The 19,100-nt window shown below is 42.3% G+C and overlaps 1 protein-coding gene across 6 annotated transcripts in view; it reads left to right on the plus strand.

Annotated features, from left to right (window-relative positions):
- Positions 1-19,100, plus strand: part of Nek10 (NIMA related kinase 10) — a 270,542-nt gene that overhangs the window by 170,706 nt on the left and 80,736 nt on the right. For all 6 annotated transcript variants that reach the window (XM_029563521.1, XM_008833138.3, XM_029563522.1 and 3 more), the window contains exon 26: positions 7,516-7,729. In XM_029563521.1, coding sequence (XP_029419381.1) covers positions 7,516-7,729 — 214 coding nt within the window. The remainder of the gene's footprint in view (positions 1-7,515; positions 7,730-19,100) is intronic.

The raw sequence follows: 19,100 nt of genomic DNA on the forward strand, positions 1-19,100 counted from the left end.
CTATTTAGCGAGTTCCAGACCAGTTGGGGCTGCAGGGAGACCCTGTTTCAAAAAGAACCCCCAAAATAAGAAAAAAAGAAAAGAGGAAGCAAGAAGAGCACCAGCATCCTCTCTGCTTTCTGACTGAAGATGTGGTGTTTATAGTCACTTCCTGCTCCTAATGCACTCCTGTCATGATGGACTGTATCATTTCCTAAGCCAGAAGCCAAAATAAACTCATTTTTTTCCTTAAGTTGCAGTTGTCAGGTGTTTGATTATGGCATCAAGGAAAATAACTAGTATACAAAATTGGTACTGAGAGTGGTATTGCTGCAATGATAACCCTGACCATGCTATTTGTAGACCTTTGAAACTGGCTTGTGGGATGAATGTAGAAGAGCTTGGAGTTACAGGCTAAAGAAGCCCTAGAATTCTGTAAGCAGAGCACAGTGGACCATTTCAGTAAGTTTGGAAGACCACAATGTTGAAAGAAGTGCCCAAACTACAAGCCCAGCTCTTGAGGCTTCAGAAGGATAGAAAGACTCTTATCAGGAATTGGACTAGAAGTCACTCGTGTTCCATTATGTCTGTGTATGAAGAACTTGAATCAGGCTGAATTCAAAAGTAATGCACTGATTTGTTTCAAGGCAAAGGTTTTAAGACATCTGTTGTGTGAGATTTTTACTGGGGAGACATAAATAAATGTCCAGTCACTCCAGGTAGGCTACCAATGACAGACCAAAAAGAAAAAAAAACTCTCCCAGAGTCCAACTTGGCAAACCAATGAGTTTACTGGAGTTACTTATAGAGTATGGGGGAGGGTTAGTTCCAGGAACAGGGATGATTCAAAGGCAAATGTGTCACCAAAAAGCCCACCCAAGCATGGATAATAACTCATGAAAATCGAAACCTTGGAGCTTTCTACGTGACTTGTAAGCAGGTCAACATGTCAGAGAGTCTCATCCAGGCAGCAAAGATGGTCTGAGAGTCTCCTCTCCTGGAAGTTGCTTCCATAACACTGGGGAGGGGACCTTGTGACTCTTGTTAGTTTTAGGAACTTCTTGAACTTGTGAGTTGCTTACTTCCTGAGTCTCTGCCTTCTGTCCCTTCAAGAGGAAATGTTTCAATTCAGAATAAATTGCCACAAAACAACAGTATAGTAGTCAGGCTATGGCATGGTTACTGCTCACTGCCCTTATCTACATTTATAAGAGAAAAGAAAAATATGCCATTTGGTGAGGAAAATTGCAGATGAGGTGGACTTGGAGAAAGCAGGTGATTGTTAAAGAGATTAGCTCAGCTCAGGAGAAACCTTGCAGTTTTTATTAGGAGAATAGGAAAGTTGCCCTGAGGGTTAGACCCTACCCATGGTAAAAATGCAAATTGATTTGAAAGGCGAGAGTCTGAACTGAGAAGTTGCCACAGAGTTCCTTTCCTGAAAACAGCCACCTAGGGAAATGCTTTCCCATGCTTAGCTGCCAAGACACACTAAGTGGGCTAGACCACATCTCACAGAACTCAACAGTGTCATCCACATGGTGCTGGTTTAGCAGGCATGCAAAATACAGGAGTCGTGGCATCATGGAGGTTTCCACCCAAGTTCCAGAAAGCTGCTGAGGTGAGGCATTGTGGATGCAGGATCAGATTCTCTGCAAGAAGGTCCCAAGAGACCATCACACAAAGCTGTGAAGGTGAAGTGTAAGTTACAGTGGAGTTTCCCAGGATATTGGAGATGCCAGGACCTTGGCATACCCACCAAGGAAGGTATGGAATGTAGCTGACGTAAGAGAGAAGCTATGTGTGCTACAGGTGGCATGACTGGAGAGGCGATCTGCCAAAGTTCATTGGAACCCAGATGATGCCACCGAGAACTCCAGATATTGGACATGGGGCTTCAGAGCTTGATATTTGCCCTGCTGGGATTCGGTCTTGCGTTTACCAACCCTTTTCTTATTATGTTTCCTTTCCTCTCTACTGGAATGAGAATATTTAGTCTGTGCCACTATATTTTGGAAGTATCTAATATTTTATATTTTACAAGGATTGATACCAAGAGGTTACCTTGAGTCTTAGAAGAGGCTCTTGCTTTTGAACAATTTTAGAACTATTAAGATGTTGAGGTCTCTTACAGATGAGCTAAATGCATTTTGCATTATAAGATGTTCATGAGCTTTTGAGGTCCAAGAATTAGAATGCTATGATTTAAAAGTAATGTGTTGGGTATAAAGTTGGTAAGAGTTGGGCCTATGGTGATTAAACGACTGGATTCGGAATCATCTAGGAGGCAAACCCTTGGGAATGTCTGTGAATGTGTTCCAAAGAAGTTTAACTAAGGAGGGAAACCCACCCTGAGTGTGACTGGCAATATCACATGGGTTGGGGTCCTAGACTGAGTAAAAAGGAAAAAGGAGAGAGAGCTGAGCCCTAGCATTCCTGTGTCTTTGTTTCTTAAATGTAGACACAATATGACCAGCCAGCCACTTCAGGTTCCTGCTGCTGTGCCTTCCTGCCATGATGGACTGATTATACACTCTCTTAAATTATGACCCCCAATAAACCAGTCCTTCATTCCTTAAGGTTTTTTTGATCAAGTATTAATATTTGGTCACAACAACAATGAATATCACACACATAAGCATACACATACTTGTTTGATGATTGTTTCTTCTTCACTAAACGTCACAGCAGATACTTTGTTACCTTGGTTCTTACCTGTTTAGTACCCAGAGGATGAATGCTTGGCACAGAACAGACCCTTAGTGAACACTGGTTACAGGGAGACATTATGGCTAATAGCTGATGACACTGTCTAGGTCATCTTGGTGCTTAAATGAGACCAACATTATTTCTCTGCTTCATCAAGTTGAAGCAAGCCCTTATTGTGTTGGGCAGTATGGATCCCTCAAGTCACCCTGGATGGAATTTTTTTACCCTCTTCCCAAGGCTCTAGAACCTTGAGCACCATCTTCAGTGGACTTCAGTGGACATACTACAGTGGCTATTCCCTTCGGGTCCTCCTGCCAGCACATTGTTGTGTTTTGTTTTGTTGTTTTGTTTTCTTTTACTGGTTATACTTCACCTGTTTGTAGAGTCATTTCTTGACCTCCTTGTTTTCATAATACTGACCTAGTCTTACGAACCTCGGAGCCTCAGCGTCTGGAGATGAGCCTGGCCAGGGCAAAACCCTGTGGAATCAAGACGCTGGGCAAGAGATTTCTGTATCTGTTTCATCACTTAGTGAAACAGGGATTGTAGTGGCACTGAAGGGGTTCAACCTACTTCACCAGTCTGATGTTGTTACCATCATGCAAAACAATATGTGCCAAGCACTTGGCACACAGTTTGCAAGTGATGAATTCTTGAGCAATTTTGGCAGTTAACTATCTATGCTATGGGAAATTGGCTAAAAGCGCTCCTTAAATCATCCACATATCCTGGGTCATGTCCTCTTGTTAATGATCCAGATAATGCATTTAAATTGCTTGGCTTCATGATTTGTTCCTGTTTCGTTGTTTGTTTTCTGGGAAGTACCTTAAAATGGAAGAAATCTCCAGAGATGTGTTGATAGTATACAATCTCCTTTCATAGGGACTGAGTGCCACAGAGGGCAGGGGAAGAGTGAACCCAAGCAAGCCTGCATCTCCTTTGACAGGTTTCCTGGCTCCCAGTGGATGGGCCTGCATGTCATAGCAAAGTGGGACAATCATATGGCAGAGTCATCATGTAAAGGGTTAGATTCCCACTGTATTCTAGAGCCCACTGGCTCCAATTCCCTCTCTTTCCACTCACTTAACTTTATGGAGCCCGAGTGTTCTCATCTGTGCTATGTGAGTTGGGTAGTCACACACTCATGGATTGTTCTAAGTAAAATAGTTCTAAGGACATGCTTTGTACACTATGAAGCATGCAGTGTGCTCTTTGTCAAATTAGCTATTGTTATTAGTGATGGAATTATTATACTAATTTGATGATAATAATACAATACCGTATTGAAAAATAATATATCGATGAGTTTGTGAGGAACAGACAGAGGAGAAAGAAGAAGGACGATGAGATCGCACTGCACACTGAGAGCCAATGGCAACATTGGTGGACTGATGGAGGAGGTGGCAAAAGTTTGCACTGTGGGTTGGATATTGTCTGCACATTTGAAGGTATAGTTCTAAGATGAAAAGCTACTTCAGTTAACAGGGACAGTGGGCTGATTGGGGATATATGAAAAGCACTGTATTTATTCACTTGAGACATGGAGGCAAGACCAGGAAAACAGTGAAAGTCACCAGCAAGCCAAGGTCAGGCACCATCTGCACACCAGGATTAGAGATAGCTGCCCGGAGGAGGCTTTGTAGTGGGTCCTTGAGTTCACTGTCACCAGAATGTTTCAGAAGATGAATGGTCACTTATCAAGGACTCCAGATGAAACATTTGCATGTGTGCACATGTGTTGTGTGCATGCATGTGCATATGTGTGTATGCATGCTCACATGTGTGAGTGCATGACTGATGCGCATGGGTGTGTTCGCATGTGTGGGTGCGTGACTGATGTGCATGTGCATGTACACATATGTTCACATATGTCTGGAGGCTCAGTGTCTTCACTTTATTTTCTGAGACAGGGTCTCTCAACTGAACCCAGAGCTTACCAGTTAGATAGTCTAGCTGGCCAGATTGTCCTAGGGATCCCTTCTCTCTGCCTACCTAGCCCTGGGATTACAGGCAGCTGCCATACCTGCATGGCTTTTATATGGGTTCTGGGGATCCAAACCCTGACTCTCACCCTTGTGTTGTGTGGAAAGTGCTTTATCCACTGATTCAGCTCCCTAGCCCTCAGATGAAATGTTTTTTGAAGGTACTTTTGATTTAAAATACTAATATATGATGATAATGAACAATTTAATTTTATAACAAATATAAATTAAAATTGCAGGGTGCATTCTGTAACAGTCATTATTTTCACTTAAAGTTATTCAAGACTTCTAACTGTATTTTCATATCTTTAGAAAACATCAAGCCACAATCAACTGTGAGTTTACATGCGTATTAATTTGCTTTGAATTTTTAATGTTGAAAAACTAAGTTCCAGAGGAATTAGAGACCAATTTCACATTTCCTGTTTTCCTAATCTTTCATTTTCTTCAAAAACTTGGTGCAAGGTTATATGAAAGCAAAACACTCTTAAAAAACATATTTTATTTGTTATTTTTATGTTACATGTTTGAGTGTTAATGCACGCATGCGTATAAGTACAAGCACTGTGGGGACAGCACTGTGTGTTTCCTTTTCTGTTTTTTTTTTTTTTCTTGTTGTTTTACAAGGAAGAAGACTTCCTTTTCTGCATAAACTCCTCAGATCCTTTGTTTTCTCTCTGCCTGGTTGCCTAAGCTGTCTGGCACTTTGTTGCAGAGCAGTGGTGCCGATGAAAGGGGCTGACGCTGCAGTGCTCTCTAAGGACAAGGGGATCTGTGCATTCTTACTCCGTCTTCAGCTCTTTGTTTCATAAAACATGAAATGAAGATAGTTAAACTATCCCCTGGAATTTTTTCTCATCTCTCTACCTAGGTAGAACAGAGATAAAGCTGGTAGAACGAGAGGACTATCCCAGATTTTCCTTGAGAAAAGACCCTACATATATTTGATTAGGGAATAACAGGAGTGTGCCACACCCCTGCCAGTTCTCAGCATGCACTTCACTCTGATTCACTTATTCTGAAGAAGGTCTCTGAAATACCCAAATGAGTAATGGGGCTACATGGGAACCTCTGCTAGGGTATTCTTGGGAGTTTGCAAGCCTGCATCAGACATCCTGGTTCTGGATAGGTAAATTCTTTAGGTGTTAAGTCAAGTTCATTTGTTCACTCATCCATTCACTCATTCACTGAATGGACTGAATAGTTTTCAAGACCCAGACTCTACTTTACTCACTAAGATCACTGTAAAGGGGAAAGACCCACTTCCCTTTAAGAAGTTTCCAGTGTAGTGGTGAAATGGAACATTGGAATACTGCCATGCAATAGTTTTACGTGCTGAAATGGAGTCAGTGCAGAAATCTTAATAGCTGTCTTCAGGGCCACATAGAAAGTCTTCTGTTATTGTCTAGACTAGACAAGACTCCCTGCTGTGTGGCCAATGACAGTCTCTGCCTCCGACACCACAGAAAACATTAGCATGCAATGTGTCAGATTGTTTAAACAAAATTTGTAAAGAAAGTAAAAACGGAGGACACAGTTTAGACATACTCCAGTGTAGACTGCCCACAACTATGTATCCCTGCTTAAATTATCCTGATTTCCCTGAAACTCTATTACTAGAAACAAACACAAGATATTAGCATGACACCCTTCTCAAGATTTTTCAGTGGAATGAAAGTAATCAGATACAGTGAACGTAAACAGCTGTTTTCTTTAAAAGAAATAATAACTAATCAAAAAAGGGGTAAAAATGCTTCCTGCCTTATATTTTATCAACTTTTACCTTTTATCAGCTTTTCATTTTTAGCTCCAAGTCTCCCAGTTTGTGAACCGTTCTTTTTTATGCCCAGTAAACTACAATTTGAAAAATTGCTCTCATGTTTTCTTTTTGAGTTAGGTTCTTAACTCTGTAGCCCGAGCTGGTCTCAAACTCATGGTCTTCCTGCTTTAGCCTCTTCTTTTAAAATGTTTTATTTTATTACCATTTTAAAAATTTTATATGTATGCATGTATTGCCTGCATGTAGGTAAGTGCACCCCTGTTGTGCAATGCCCGTGGAAGACAGAAGAGGCTGTTGGATCCCCTGGAATTGGAGTTATGGACAGTTGTTAGCTGCCATGTGGGTGCTGGGATTTGAACCCGGGCCTTCTGTAAGAATAGTCAGTGTTCTTAACCACTGAGCCATCTCTCCAGCCCCCTGCTTTAGCCTCTTGAATGGCGAGATTATGGCTGTGTACCACTGTGTTCAGATCTTTATTTTTGACACTATATACTATAAGCATCTCAAATCTCTAATTCCCTGTGTTATATTTTATATCTATTATTCTGAGACTTGTAAGACTTCTACTAATCAAAGTGTGTTAATATTGTGAATAAACAGCCAGAAATGGTAAAAAATTGTGGTAACCTCCCAGAAACTCTTTAATTGCTTCAAAGGGGATCCCTTTTGGTTTCACTTGAATGGTGAGCTGGCTGTGATTTCAAGAAGCAGCCAACATGCAGATGAGTTGAGGCGTCCAGTGTTTTCATTTTGGGGGGACACTCATCCTCATTGCTTTAACTACTGAGCCCGGTTGTGACTTCCCCCTGAGACCTGGGAGCAGCTTCCTGCCTAGCCTACAACCCTGGATCACTAGCTCAAGTGCAAAGCCCAGAGCTGCCCCTCTTTCCAGATTCCAGATGTGTCTTGAGAAGTGCTGAATTTGGAGCCATGCCTGGTGCTTGTCTTGTCCCGGCTGCTCTTGGGTGGCAGATACCATGGTGGATGCCCGACTGGGCTTGATTCCACCTCCACCCCCTGCACTTTGCCAGTGTCAACCAATGTTACAGTTATGTTGTCTTTTCTTAGGTGCCTCACTCCTGATGCAGAAGCCCGTCCAGATATTGTAGAAGTCAGCTCCATGATATCAGATGTCATGATGAAGTATTTAGACACCTTGTCCACATCCCAGCTGACTTTGGAGAAGAAACTGGAACGGGAGCGGAGGCGCACACAGAGATATTTTATGGAAGCCAATAGGAATGCTGTCACGTGTCACCATGAGCTGGCTATGCTGTCCCATGTGAGTAGAACTCTCTTGGTCTCTACGTGAGGCTTTCTCATTGTCTGAAGTTCTTCATGTTTGTTTCAAGGAAGACTTGTCTAAGGATAGGACAGTAGTCACAACTGGAAATATTTTAGCATTATATAGTTACATCTTTGTAGTCATGTTTGTATTTTATAAATAAAATTTAAATAGCTCAATATAACTGATATGCCAAAGAACTAATCCATAATTTATTGTATATTGTGAAATCATAGCATCAGGAACTCTCTTAGAAACCCCCCCCCATGAATTAATGGTCTGTGTAAGCAGGACTGAGTGCCTATGAATATTTATTTCTCAGTAATCTTTTTGCATTTTCAGGGAACATGGATAAACCTGTAAGTTCACCCAGAGAAGAAAACAGTATTTTCTTTCAACTTTTCTTATTGGTCTGTGTAATCTGTCTGCTTGCTGTTTGTGTGACAGCCACGTTGCCATGCCTCAAATCAGAATAATTTTAACTTTTTCTTGCCAGTGACCCTTAGATTATTTTGGTGATCGTGTTTCTAAGAATAGCTTGAGGAATGGATTCCCAAGTGACAGATTCAACATGGGCAAGTGGTGGTTTGCAATGCTCTAGCTCTGTGCTACGTTCTTCACTGGACTTTGGTTCTCCCCTGGCTGCTCTGGGCATTCCACAACAGGGACTCAGAAGTAACTCTCCTGTCCTGAAGGTGGAGCTATAGGAAATAGGATCATAAAGATTATTCTTGCTAAGGAAACATTGTCATTTAATTCTGTCCCACCATCCTAAGGACTTGTATGTGAACAGGGAAAATGATTCTGGAAAGAACAGTACCTCTGCTGTATAATGGGCTGGCCTTGAGGTGTCTGAAAATCTCAACGTTGAGGATTGCTTTAACTGCTGAGCTCCCTTGTGTCTTTAGGGCCAGTGTCCAATGACTTTCTAAGGACTGGGACCTTTGTTAGGAGTGGATGACCTGGGGTTGTGACTTTCACTGGGGTGTTAAACACCATGTGGGGTGGCAGTCCTCACTTTGCCCATTATTTTCCACCAACTGTGTAAGATTAGACAGCAACAGTAAACACATCATCCCATGCATGTCATGTGTTCTTAGTAGCTAAGATTTAACCGTTTCTGTCTATCTTAGTAAGAATTTGGAGCCTTCTATTATGTTCTGCATGCAAAGCTCATAGCTGATTTCCAGTTGGATATGAAATGGTCGTTTCATATTGGATTCATATGGCAAATGTGGGGGTGAGAGGAGTTAGTTTAAAACTGAACAACAGGAATCCTCGTATCTCTAGTGAAACACCTTGAGAGGGACTTTTTTATATATTTATTTTTATTCTAAGCTATAAAATATATCTATGGAAAAAGCTCAAACATAAAAGCAACATGTGTTTGTTACACTCACCTCTCAGCTTCAGCAGTTAGCGCCTCTGAGCTAATCCCTGTTGTTCTGTCCTGCCTATTTCTCATTCTTTGCCCTTTCAGATTATTCTAAAGCAAATCCCAGGTGCCATATTATTTTACTTACCAGTCATTTAGTCATTATGTGCTTGGAGACATGAGACTCCCAGGCGTGACCAGGAAAACAGGTAAATCTATGAAGTAGAAGGAGGGTTACAAAGAATCTAGTGCCAGCTTCAAAGAACCTGGGATTTTCACACTTAATGTGTGAAAATATATTTCACAGCTTCAAAAGGCAGAATACAGATTTTAAAAGCTTGTTTTATTCCATGCATGGTGGCACACTTCTTTAATCCCAGCATTCAGGAAGCAGAGGCAGGCAGAACTCTGTGAGCTCTAGGCCAGCTTGGTCTAGTGGGTTCCAGGCCCGCTGGGGCTACAGGGAGACCCTGTATCAAAAAACAAAAAGAAGGGGGCTGAACAGATGATTCAGCATTAGAGCACTGATTGCTCTCACAGAGGACCTGGGTTGGATTTCCAGCACCTACATACCTACAGGGCAGCTAACAGCCTTTCGTAATTCCAATTCCAAGGGATCTGATGCCCTCTTTTGACCTCCACAGGCACTGCACAACATGGGTGCACTTACATCCATGCAGGCACCACACTCATACACACACACACACATACACACACACACACACAAAATAATAAAATATTTAAAAACAAAAAATTGTTTTACTTAAATATGAGTGTAATAGTAGTTCTTTTATTTAAATGCAAGCATGACTTTTTGGGAAAATATGCATCCTGAGGGGCTGTGGGTCTGTGTTGTATGAATTCTCTGAAAAATTACCAACCCACACAACGTGAGTTGTACAATACTTCCCACATGGACACCGCAGCAGCACACTTTCTGTTGTTGGTAAAACAAAATCCTTCGGACTTGTACTTTATAAAGAAGAGAAAGCCTGGAGAGATGAAATGCCTGCTTTTCAAGCATGAGGATCTGAGTTCAATCCCCAGTGCTGTCACCGCCTGGCCTTTTCCTAGGGAGAAGTGAACAAACAAATGTCTACTCAGCCCAGATAGGGCACTAAGTTCAATCCCTAGGACCCAGAGGGTGGAAGGGCAGAGCCAACTCACATAAATTGTCCTCTGATGTTCACAATACTCACACGCACCAACACACAAGCACTGACTTTGTTAAAAAGTGGATACCTCTTGAGGAATGACCCAAGGTTGTCTCTACCTCCAGACAAGTGCATATACACGCTTGCGCAACCCTCCGGACACATATGCCACACTGAGAACCCCTCCCCCTCAAAAAAAAGAAAGAAAAGGAAAGAAGTTTGCCTGGTTTATAATTATGGTACCTGAAGGACTCAAACAGCATGGGACTTGTGTCCTGGCTATGTGTCAAACAATTTTAAGGTAGCATTAATTATATAAAATGTGTAATGCTTATGTTAGAAGATAATTTGAGTCACTTCCTTAGCCCAATACGAGCCTGTCCAAGTGGCAATTCTGCAATAAATCAAAGTATGTCAATCATTCAGTTAAATACATTTACTGGCCCCCTGCTCCAGGCCTCCTCACAGGGTGCCTCATGGAGCATTCAGTGTGCATGGATCATGAGAAATGTTTGATTTCAATGCCAAGCTTATGTGACTGCTTTAAGGAACCATAAAACACCGTCTCTTCTTATACTGTTTTAACGAAACTGGTCATTTGTTTCTTAAAAAATCAATCATGTTCATTAAAAGAAAAAGCGACTTTTTTAAAGAACAAAGAAGGCAAAATTAGTGCGTTTCATCAAAAGAAGTCATTCAGTTAATCAGCATTAACCTTACTGGATGCTAATTATTATCCTACTTTTATTTACTTATTTGTTCTTAGCATTCACAAAATTGGATGGATTTTTTAATGAAAATTTCAAACTATTTTTTTTGTTTATTCTCCTCCCTCCCCTCTTCTCCCTGTTGTGTGTCACTGTTCTTGGGGAAATGTCAACAAACACTCACCCCAGATACCAAAGTAAGGATATCACCAAAGACCAACTTGTTGAATCAATGAGTTTTCCTGGGGTTACTTTCGGCAGTATAGGTGAGGGGTTACTTACAGGAGCAGACATGATGCAAAGATAGCTGGCTTACCAAAGCCCACTGCAGCCTAGGTGAAGGCTTAAGAAAGCAGGAAACCTGGAGCTACTGCACAACCTGTTTACTTCCCATTTATGTTTACTTCCTGAACTTAATGAGCTTCCCTGCAGGATGGAAAGTTTTACCTCCTTTTAGAACATCCTGTGTCTTAAAGCATTTCTCTCCAGGATGGACTGTTTTATCTCAGAAGAAATTACTGTACAACTTCTCCAGGATGGAATGTTTTATCTCAGAAGAAATTACTGTACAACTTTCTCGTCCCTTTGCCCCCGTGTACCCATCCACCTCCATGGCCTTCTTCCTACTTTCATGTTACTTTGTCGTGCTGCCTCCCAACATCTACACCAGTGGGGGCAGAAAACCATAGGTGTAAAACGTCTCTTTCTTCCTTAGGCAGTGTTAGGATTGTTTCATTTAAATAGACAGGAGGGCTCTCCCAGAGCAGCTAATATGAATCACATGGTCACACAGCCCATGATGAAATATAGCAAAAGGGAGGAGAAATTAGCAGGTTCAATGGGACGGTGTGAGTTCCTACCACCCGGGGATCCTGCTGAACTGCTGAAACGCAGCAAATTAGAGGGTGAGCTAATAACTGACAAGAAACGCTGATGGCGCCTATCTCACGGGGCTGTGAGCTATTTGCTCCAATAATTTAGCTTGTTCTAAATTACAGAAGTTTTCATAATGGGCTACAAGCACAAGTATGTATTTCAAAAGGGCTAAGGGATCTTCATTAACAAAGTTTCTGCCAGGTACTAGGAGTTACCTACTGTGAAAGTGGAACAAGAGGTTCCTTTTAATTTCTGAAACTCCAAATGAGAACTCTTAAGAGATCAGAATTAAGAATGAGAATTAATCTGAATAGAAAAGGATAAAGTTTTTATTTAAACATATAGTGAGGAGAGAGGAATGTGATATGGCAACTATGGAGCTGTGAAAGTCCCACTCTGTTTGGTGTCTGGCACTGTTCACGATGCCTTTTGAGGATTATTTTATTTCTGAGACAGAAAATCAGTATAGGCGTTCCTAAAGATAACTTTGTTAGTTCTTCACCAACAACTAGAAGGACAGACCTTAGAAAAATTGAGCCAGGGAAAACCAAGAGAATCAAGGGGAAAGTTTTATTCTAATCAGATTATTGTGTTTTGTGGATACTGCTGTAAGTTCACACACAGGTGAATAAAACATAATCTGTTTACCTTGGAGCTGGGTAAGTGTTCCCCAGGGGCTCGGAGGCCTGTAGGCCTTATACCTCCTCCACCCTTGCCAGGCAGAAGTTTATCCTCTGTCCTGCTTTAACACTGAATGATAATTTCTTTTTACCCATTTCTAAGTCATTCAGTTTGGACACCTGCTTTCACATTCTATTAGGGAACAGCCCAAGGAGAGAAGAAAATTGAACATCTGTATAATCTTCCTCTCTGCCATAACTGCCCTCCATCTGCCACAGACTTTTCTGTTTCCAACTATTCTGCACCTCATCTTCTATTAGTTCTGTGATCACAGCATCATGGCTTGGGCTCAGCAATGCAGGAGTGGAAGTATGCAAACCATCCTATGACAGCAAAATTCCCCACTGTGTATTTCATAGGCCTAGCCCAGCTGTCTGTCTGACCTCAGTCTCCCTTAAGCTAACCTACCTCAGGAATGGCTAACAGGCACACAGTGGGAATAAGCCTCATGATGTATTATGGAGGCTCTATAGAGGAAAATAACCAATAGAATGTGCATATATTAGAAAAGGAGAGTCACTAGATTGGCTCACTCAGGAGAGGCTGGTAGTACTACATTTCTGTCTGCGTGCAGGAGAGACTTGAGAATCTGGTAGCTGCTTATCCCACGAGGAAGGACGCTTGAGCAGTCCTAGTCTGGCACTCACAGCTTGTGGAAAGCTTCTGGCATTCACAGCACATTGGAAAACTAAAGAAGCTGGAGTCTGATGTCAGGGAATAACAACAGCAGTAGCTCAGCAAGAAGGGATGGCAGGCGGGCGGGCGGGCAAGCAGCACTGCATTTCCCTCAAACCGTTTTACATTCTGGCCACTCATTGGAAGATGTCACCCACATTTGCAGGTCTTCCCCCTTCAGTTAGTCCTCTCTAGGATGCCCTCAGAGGTCTCTCTCCTAGGTCACCAGATCCCATCAAGCTAACAATTCAGATTAACCTTCACTCATGTGATGGATCCTCTTCCCTTAACCCCTCAACTCCTTGACAGGAATAAAACAGCTCCATTTCATCTTCCTGAGATCCTGTAACACCTGTGAAGGAACACTTGTAAAGCATGTTCTGCCCTTTAAATGTCTGGCAGAAGCTCTCAGTCTTCAGTTCTTACTGTCTCACCTTGGGTCATTGAAATATCCAACTTTCCTGCCTGTAATCGTTCCCTCACCTCAACCTGTGATTCAGCCAGGTTGCCACCTCTGTACTGTCTGCTAGAGACCAAGGGTAACTAGAGCATGTGTTAACACTAGAGTGTGTGTTAGGGGAGTCTGGGGTGGCAACCATTATTTATTATCACTATGTCTTTGAATGTTGTGGGCATTTAAGGAGTTGTCAACAAGGATTCTAATAACTGTGAGCAGCAAAGACCTGCACCAAACATGTGAAGAAGCACCAGCAGGGTTATGCTGAATGGGCTTTGATGCCTGAGGGGGCTGGAGAGGTGATCACCAGTGTACTAAGGATGGGCAGTGGGAGGGCCAGCCTGGAACTGCTGGGGACTGGCTGTACTTCTGTCCACAGGCAGAAAGTTCCCCCATGTCACTGAGGAGTGCAGTTGGGTTTAAAAGCTGTGCTAGCAGACTCGGGAACCCCACCCATGTTGTCTAGGATTTATTTTCCTCTCTGTCTTCATCCTCATATACACCAAAATTGACCTTCATAAAACAAAACCATGCACACTGATCTTGCAGATAACCCTCTAGTTAAGATGATGAACAAGTGCTCACATAATGAGTTTTAGAAACTTTCTCCAAGCTTTCAAACAGTTTAAATATGGCATACAGAAATGCCATCTTAAATTCTGTCCTTTCAACAAAGTTGTTTTTTTGTTTTTTTTTTTTTGTCTTTTTGAGACAGGGTCTCCCTGTAGCCCCAGCTGGCCCTGGAACTCACCATGTAGACCAGGCTGGCCTTGAACTCACAAAGATCCACCTGCCTCTGCCTCCCAAGTGCTGGGATTAGGGATTAACAACATTTTATAAGCATTTGAGTCAATATTAGTAAATGAGATAATTGATATTATAATCTATGTTTCCTAATTTTAATGAGTAGTTGGATTAAAGGCATGCACCACCACCCCCAGCATTTTTAAATTTACAAATCACTTCATGGTGGGATTCTTATGGTAGCTTTCAATTATAATCTATGTTCTCAGAAAACTTTGACAGGTATTTGATTTTTTTTTCTTAGAATCTCAGATGGTTTTATTCTTGATCACTTAAACTGAACACTTTACATCTGGATTCTCATTTTCTTAGTGTACATGGTTTTAAAAAAATGTGCAATTTATTTATCTAAGTCATCTTATTTTTATTATACCATATGCCATTTATACATTCTAAGCACACCACTAAAAGCTTGTGTCCACAATCCTCTGCTAAGAGATTAAATTATGCCATATGGAAAATGATATACTTTAAAAGGACAGTATTTTGGTGAACATCTGTTTCACTAAGTTTTCCCCTCCCCCTTTTTGGGAGACGTGAGCCCACACCCTCTGAGGTCCCAGAGCTAACAAACTGACAGAATACCTTCTATTTGGGTTTTGGCATGGTTTATATGATGTCTGGGAAAGGATGACTTACAAAGGCTTAAGCTCCCATAGTCCATCATTCCCTGTGTTCAATATGGTGGCGGCTCCACCCCTTTTGCCCAGTGCACTCTGTGCAGCCCACACTCACCCTTGATCAACTCCAGCTTTTCAGAAGAACATCCAGGTTACACTCCATCCCTTTCCTCCAGCTCTTAAAAACTTTCTGCCTACCTCTTCCATGAGGGTCCCTGAGCTTTGGAGGGGATGACAGATGCAGGGTGATCTCTCTTGCATTGTGGCAAGATAGTGACCTCTTGGGCTTCCCCATCATTCATCTTCAAGACGTGGCTGCTGATCTAGCTCAGTGGTGTCTCCCCTACTATGAAGACAAATGGAAGGAAGTAGACACATCTAAACAAACATGAATGTAAATACAAATGCCTACAGGATATCCCAGTAGGTGTACCATATTCTTTAAACAGTATACTGGCAACAGCTTCCCTGCTGGGGCCTGTAGCCTTCCCTGACACAGGGGGTTGGCCTGGTCTACAGCACCAGATGTGTGTTCCACCCCTAGGAGCAGGCCTTATCCAATTAGAAATTTGTCAGTTGTATGTATGTTAGTCAAGCCATTATTGCACTGGCAGGCATTGCTTGGCATGTCCATAGTGTGCAGCATGCAGGGTCCATTGTTGAGCAGAATCATAGGGGATCCTTTTTCCCCAACCATCTGCATAGCGCATTCTGGCACTATGAAAACCATCCATCTAGTGGCATGGAGTTTTCAGCTTAGTCTTGGCTCCATCTCTTCTTCTCCCACACTCAAATCATGCAGTGTCTTCTACAACATGGCCCTACAGACCTTTCTAGTGTACAACCAACATTAGTGGCAATAGCCTTGGTGAATTTGAGGACCTCTAGAATCTCTCTGGCAACCTACCCCTGTTACTGTAGTTTTTTCTAACAGTTGTACAGTTTGGGAGCCTCTGTTTTTATTTTACACAACCATTAAACTTCCAAGAATCTTACAGCTATAGCTGGCCGTTGTTTCTTCAGGTATACTTGATATCTTTCAAATGGGTTTCACATCTGTAAAACACTCAAAGATTAACATCATATATTAAATCAATCATAGACAAAGTCTAACACAGAGTAGAAAGGTTAAGGTTTCATCCATTTTTATTAATTACTTTCTTCATAGATCTCTGTTGGGTACCATAGCAAGGATAAGAGGCATTAACTTGATTAGTTCTTTACTATCTTTATTTATCCCTTTGGAGTCACCCGCATTCTGGGGATTTTACATGGAGTCTCTTTGTATCTTTTTAAACTTTATACATTTACAGGTGCTGGCTCAAGTTGCCTGACCCTGTGCCAGGCTAAGGAGGCAGAGGGTCTCTCTTGTCCCTGCTGCACCTGTTGGTTCCCCAAGTCAGGCAGGCTCTGGGTCTGCCTCCTGGCTGTAGCCACACCTGCCACCTCTTCATTGACCATCACTGGCTGCTGGGGAAGGCCCTGGTGGGAAAAACTGCCTCCACCCCTCATATAGCCTTTCTCAGGAGAGAAATGTACCCTATTTAATTTTGGGGGATCCTTAACCACCTATCCTCTGAATGCCTTTCATGAACTGTTCTTCAGGTTTTAAAGCCTTCCAGAAACTCCTTAGTACCGATTTTTTTTTTTTTTTTTCGGTCTTTTTGAGACAGGGTCTCCCTGTAGCCCCAGCTGTCCTGGAACTCTCTATGTAGACCAAGCTGGCCTTGAACTCACAGAGATCCACCTGCCTCTGCCTCCTAAGTGCTGGGATTAAAGGCATGCACCACCATGCCTGGCTGAATTTGGTTTTATATCAGTTTTTTCTTTAGGAATTTGGGCTCAACATAAATCTTGCCACATTTGTCTTTGAGTAACCCAAATGGACCATTTCTTCTGTCTTGTCTTTTTATATCTCTTGTAGGGTGTTCTGTTATTCTATAGACATGTTTTACATGTTGGTTTGAGTCACTTAGATCTGCCAGAGTCTCCCTCATTTTACAAAGATTCTATCCCTTTAAGGGACATAGCAAAAGCATTAAAACTCTATACCATTCTCGAGGTCCCAGTTGAATTAAGCTTTCCTTTATATCTCTGGTGAACACAACCCGATCCAGCCCAGCGAATAGGGCATCACAGATTGCTTTTTCTCATACTCAGTTCTCTCAGTAATGCCCGTCCTTCCTTTATAATCCTCCAGCCCTGTTAATCATGGGAGTCTCCATTGGTGATGACCACATATCTTTAATACCTTGCCCAAGCCATTCCATTAGGGACTGCATCCCCCTGTATTGGCCTAGGTTAAACAGCCTATGTCTCAAGGATGGATGGGTAGTTATATAACTCAGCTGTGATGCTTCTGAAGGACTTAAACTGACATTATTTGCTCCTATGTCCCTTACCCTCATGAGCCACGTGGTGAGGGGCTCTTTAATTGTTTGTTTGAAAGTCTTTCTTAGTCCCAAAAGCTCCAGTGTGGAGTATTTTCTCCTAGCTACAGTACTGTTAACACTTTTTTCTTTTTGCATCAAAAGTTCTTGTATCTGAGGGATAGTTTTAGCTACTATTATTTTTAGGTTGTTTCTGTTCTCATTACTATCTGTCTTTTTTCTTGGGTCCTTTGACTCCTGGTCCCCTAACCTTAAATAAGTTAAAATCTCCTGTTTTTTTTTTCACTCTCTCTCAGGCTCTGAGACTGAGCCTGAATTTGCCAGTAATTCCTCAGTTTTTTAGCCTCCCCTGGGGCCATTGCCTTTGCAGTGGACAAATCTCTAATGCACAAAAGTGGCCAGGCTATCTCTCTGGATTCCCCTCTTGCATCCAAGGCTTGTAAAATTTTTTCTAGACTCTCTGTAGTCTTTAAGAAGTTTTCAGACACACGTAGCAGCAGACCCCATTTTTCAATAACTGAGCTATTTTCCCACATTTACAGCACGGCTGCGGCCCAGGGATTTTTTCCCCTTTGAGTCAGTCACGTCTTTTTAGTTACATATGTTATGATCTATTATATAACCCATGTGATCACTGCTAACCCCACTAAGTGGATCGGGGTTGGCCACCCTCTCCCCTGGGTCCCCGCCAGCTTCTCCCAGATGGGCCATGTTACCTCACAGGACACCTTGTGGTGCCCATCTCCGCCCTTCTCGATTTGGGAATCTGAACCCGGCTCCCTTTTGATTGGCTCACCAGATGCTGCTGGAATCATGACACTTTCCAAGGCCCACCTCCCCAAGTTTTTCCCAGACTCCTGCGGTTCATCTATCCTGCCAACTCTGCCAATTTGTTTCACTACATTTTCCCCTCCCCATTCTTGGGAAACCCACGTCCAGGCCCTCTGAGGTCCCAGGGCTAACAAACCGACAGAATACCTTCTGTTTGGTTTTTAGCATGGTTTATATGACATCCAGGAAAGGGTGATTTACAAAGGCATAAGTTCCCATAGTCCATCTTCTACATTTTGACTAAGCTTTGAGATCTGTGCCACCACAGGTGCTCTTCGGGGCTATGCCCTGCCTGAAGTTTGCAGCTGTCCATGTGCTGTCTTGCCCCGCGGGGTCTGCACTTGATGAGTTTGGTATTATGGTGTCACGCTGTAAGTGTGAAATTTAAGAACTAGACTGTATGCATTTCTGTGTTAAAATGAAACAGCCAGTCTTCTAGTTTGTAGTCTTCTATGATGCTGACACCACCTGTGTCTAGCATGCCTAAGTTTTGTATACTGTTGCATTCCAATTGTATTTGTTATTTTTGAGAAATCCAATTTAGAATCCCTTAACTCTGTATTACCCACTGGATGGGTCTCTACATTTTATCTTCCATGTGTGACCTAGGATTCCCTGTTTCTGACCTCATTTAAGAAGCTTGTGGGGAAACTGTCCTATAGTCACTTCTGTTCAGATACTAGCTGCAGTCTTGGAACAACTTGGCAGTCATTGTGCTGGAGATCACTTATTCTGCAAGGTTCACAAGTGGTACCTGAGCCATGACACTAGTGCTTTCCTCTTCACTGGTGTCATTAC

Source organism: Nannospalax galili, unplaced genomic scaffold (assembly GCF_000622305.1).
Source record: "Nannospalax galili isolate Female #2095 unplaced genomic scaffold, S.galili_v1.0 scaffold215, whole genome shotgun sequence".
NCBI lineage: Eukaryota > Metazoa > Chordata > Mammalia > Rodentia > Spalacidae > Nannospalax > Nannospalax galili.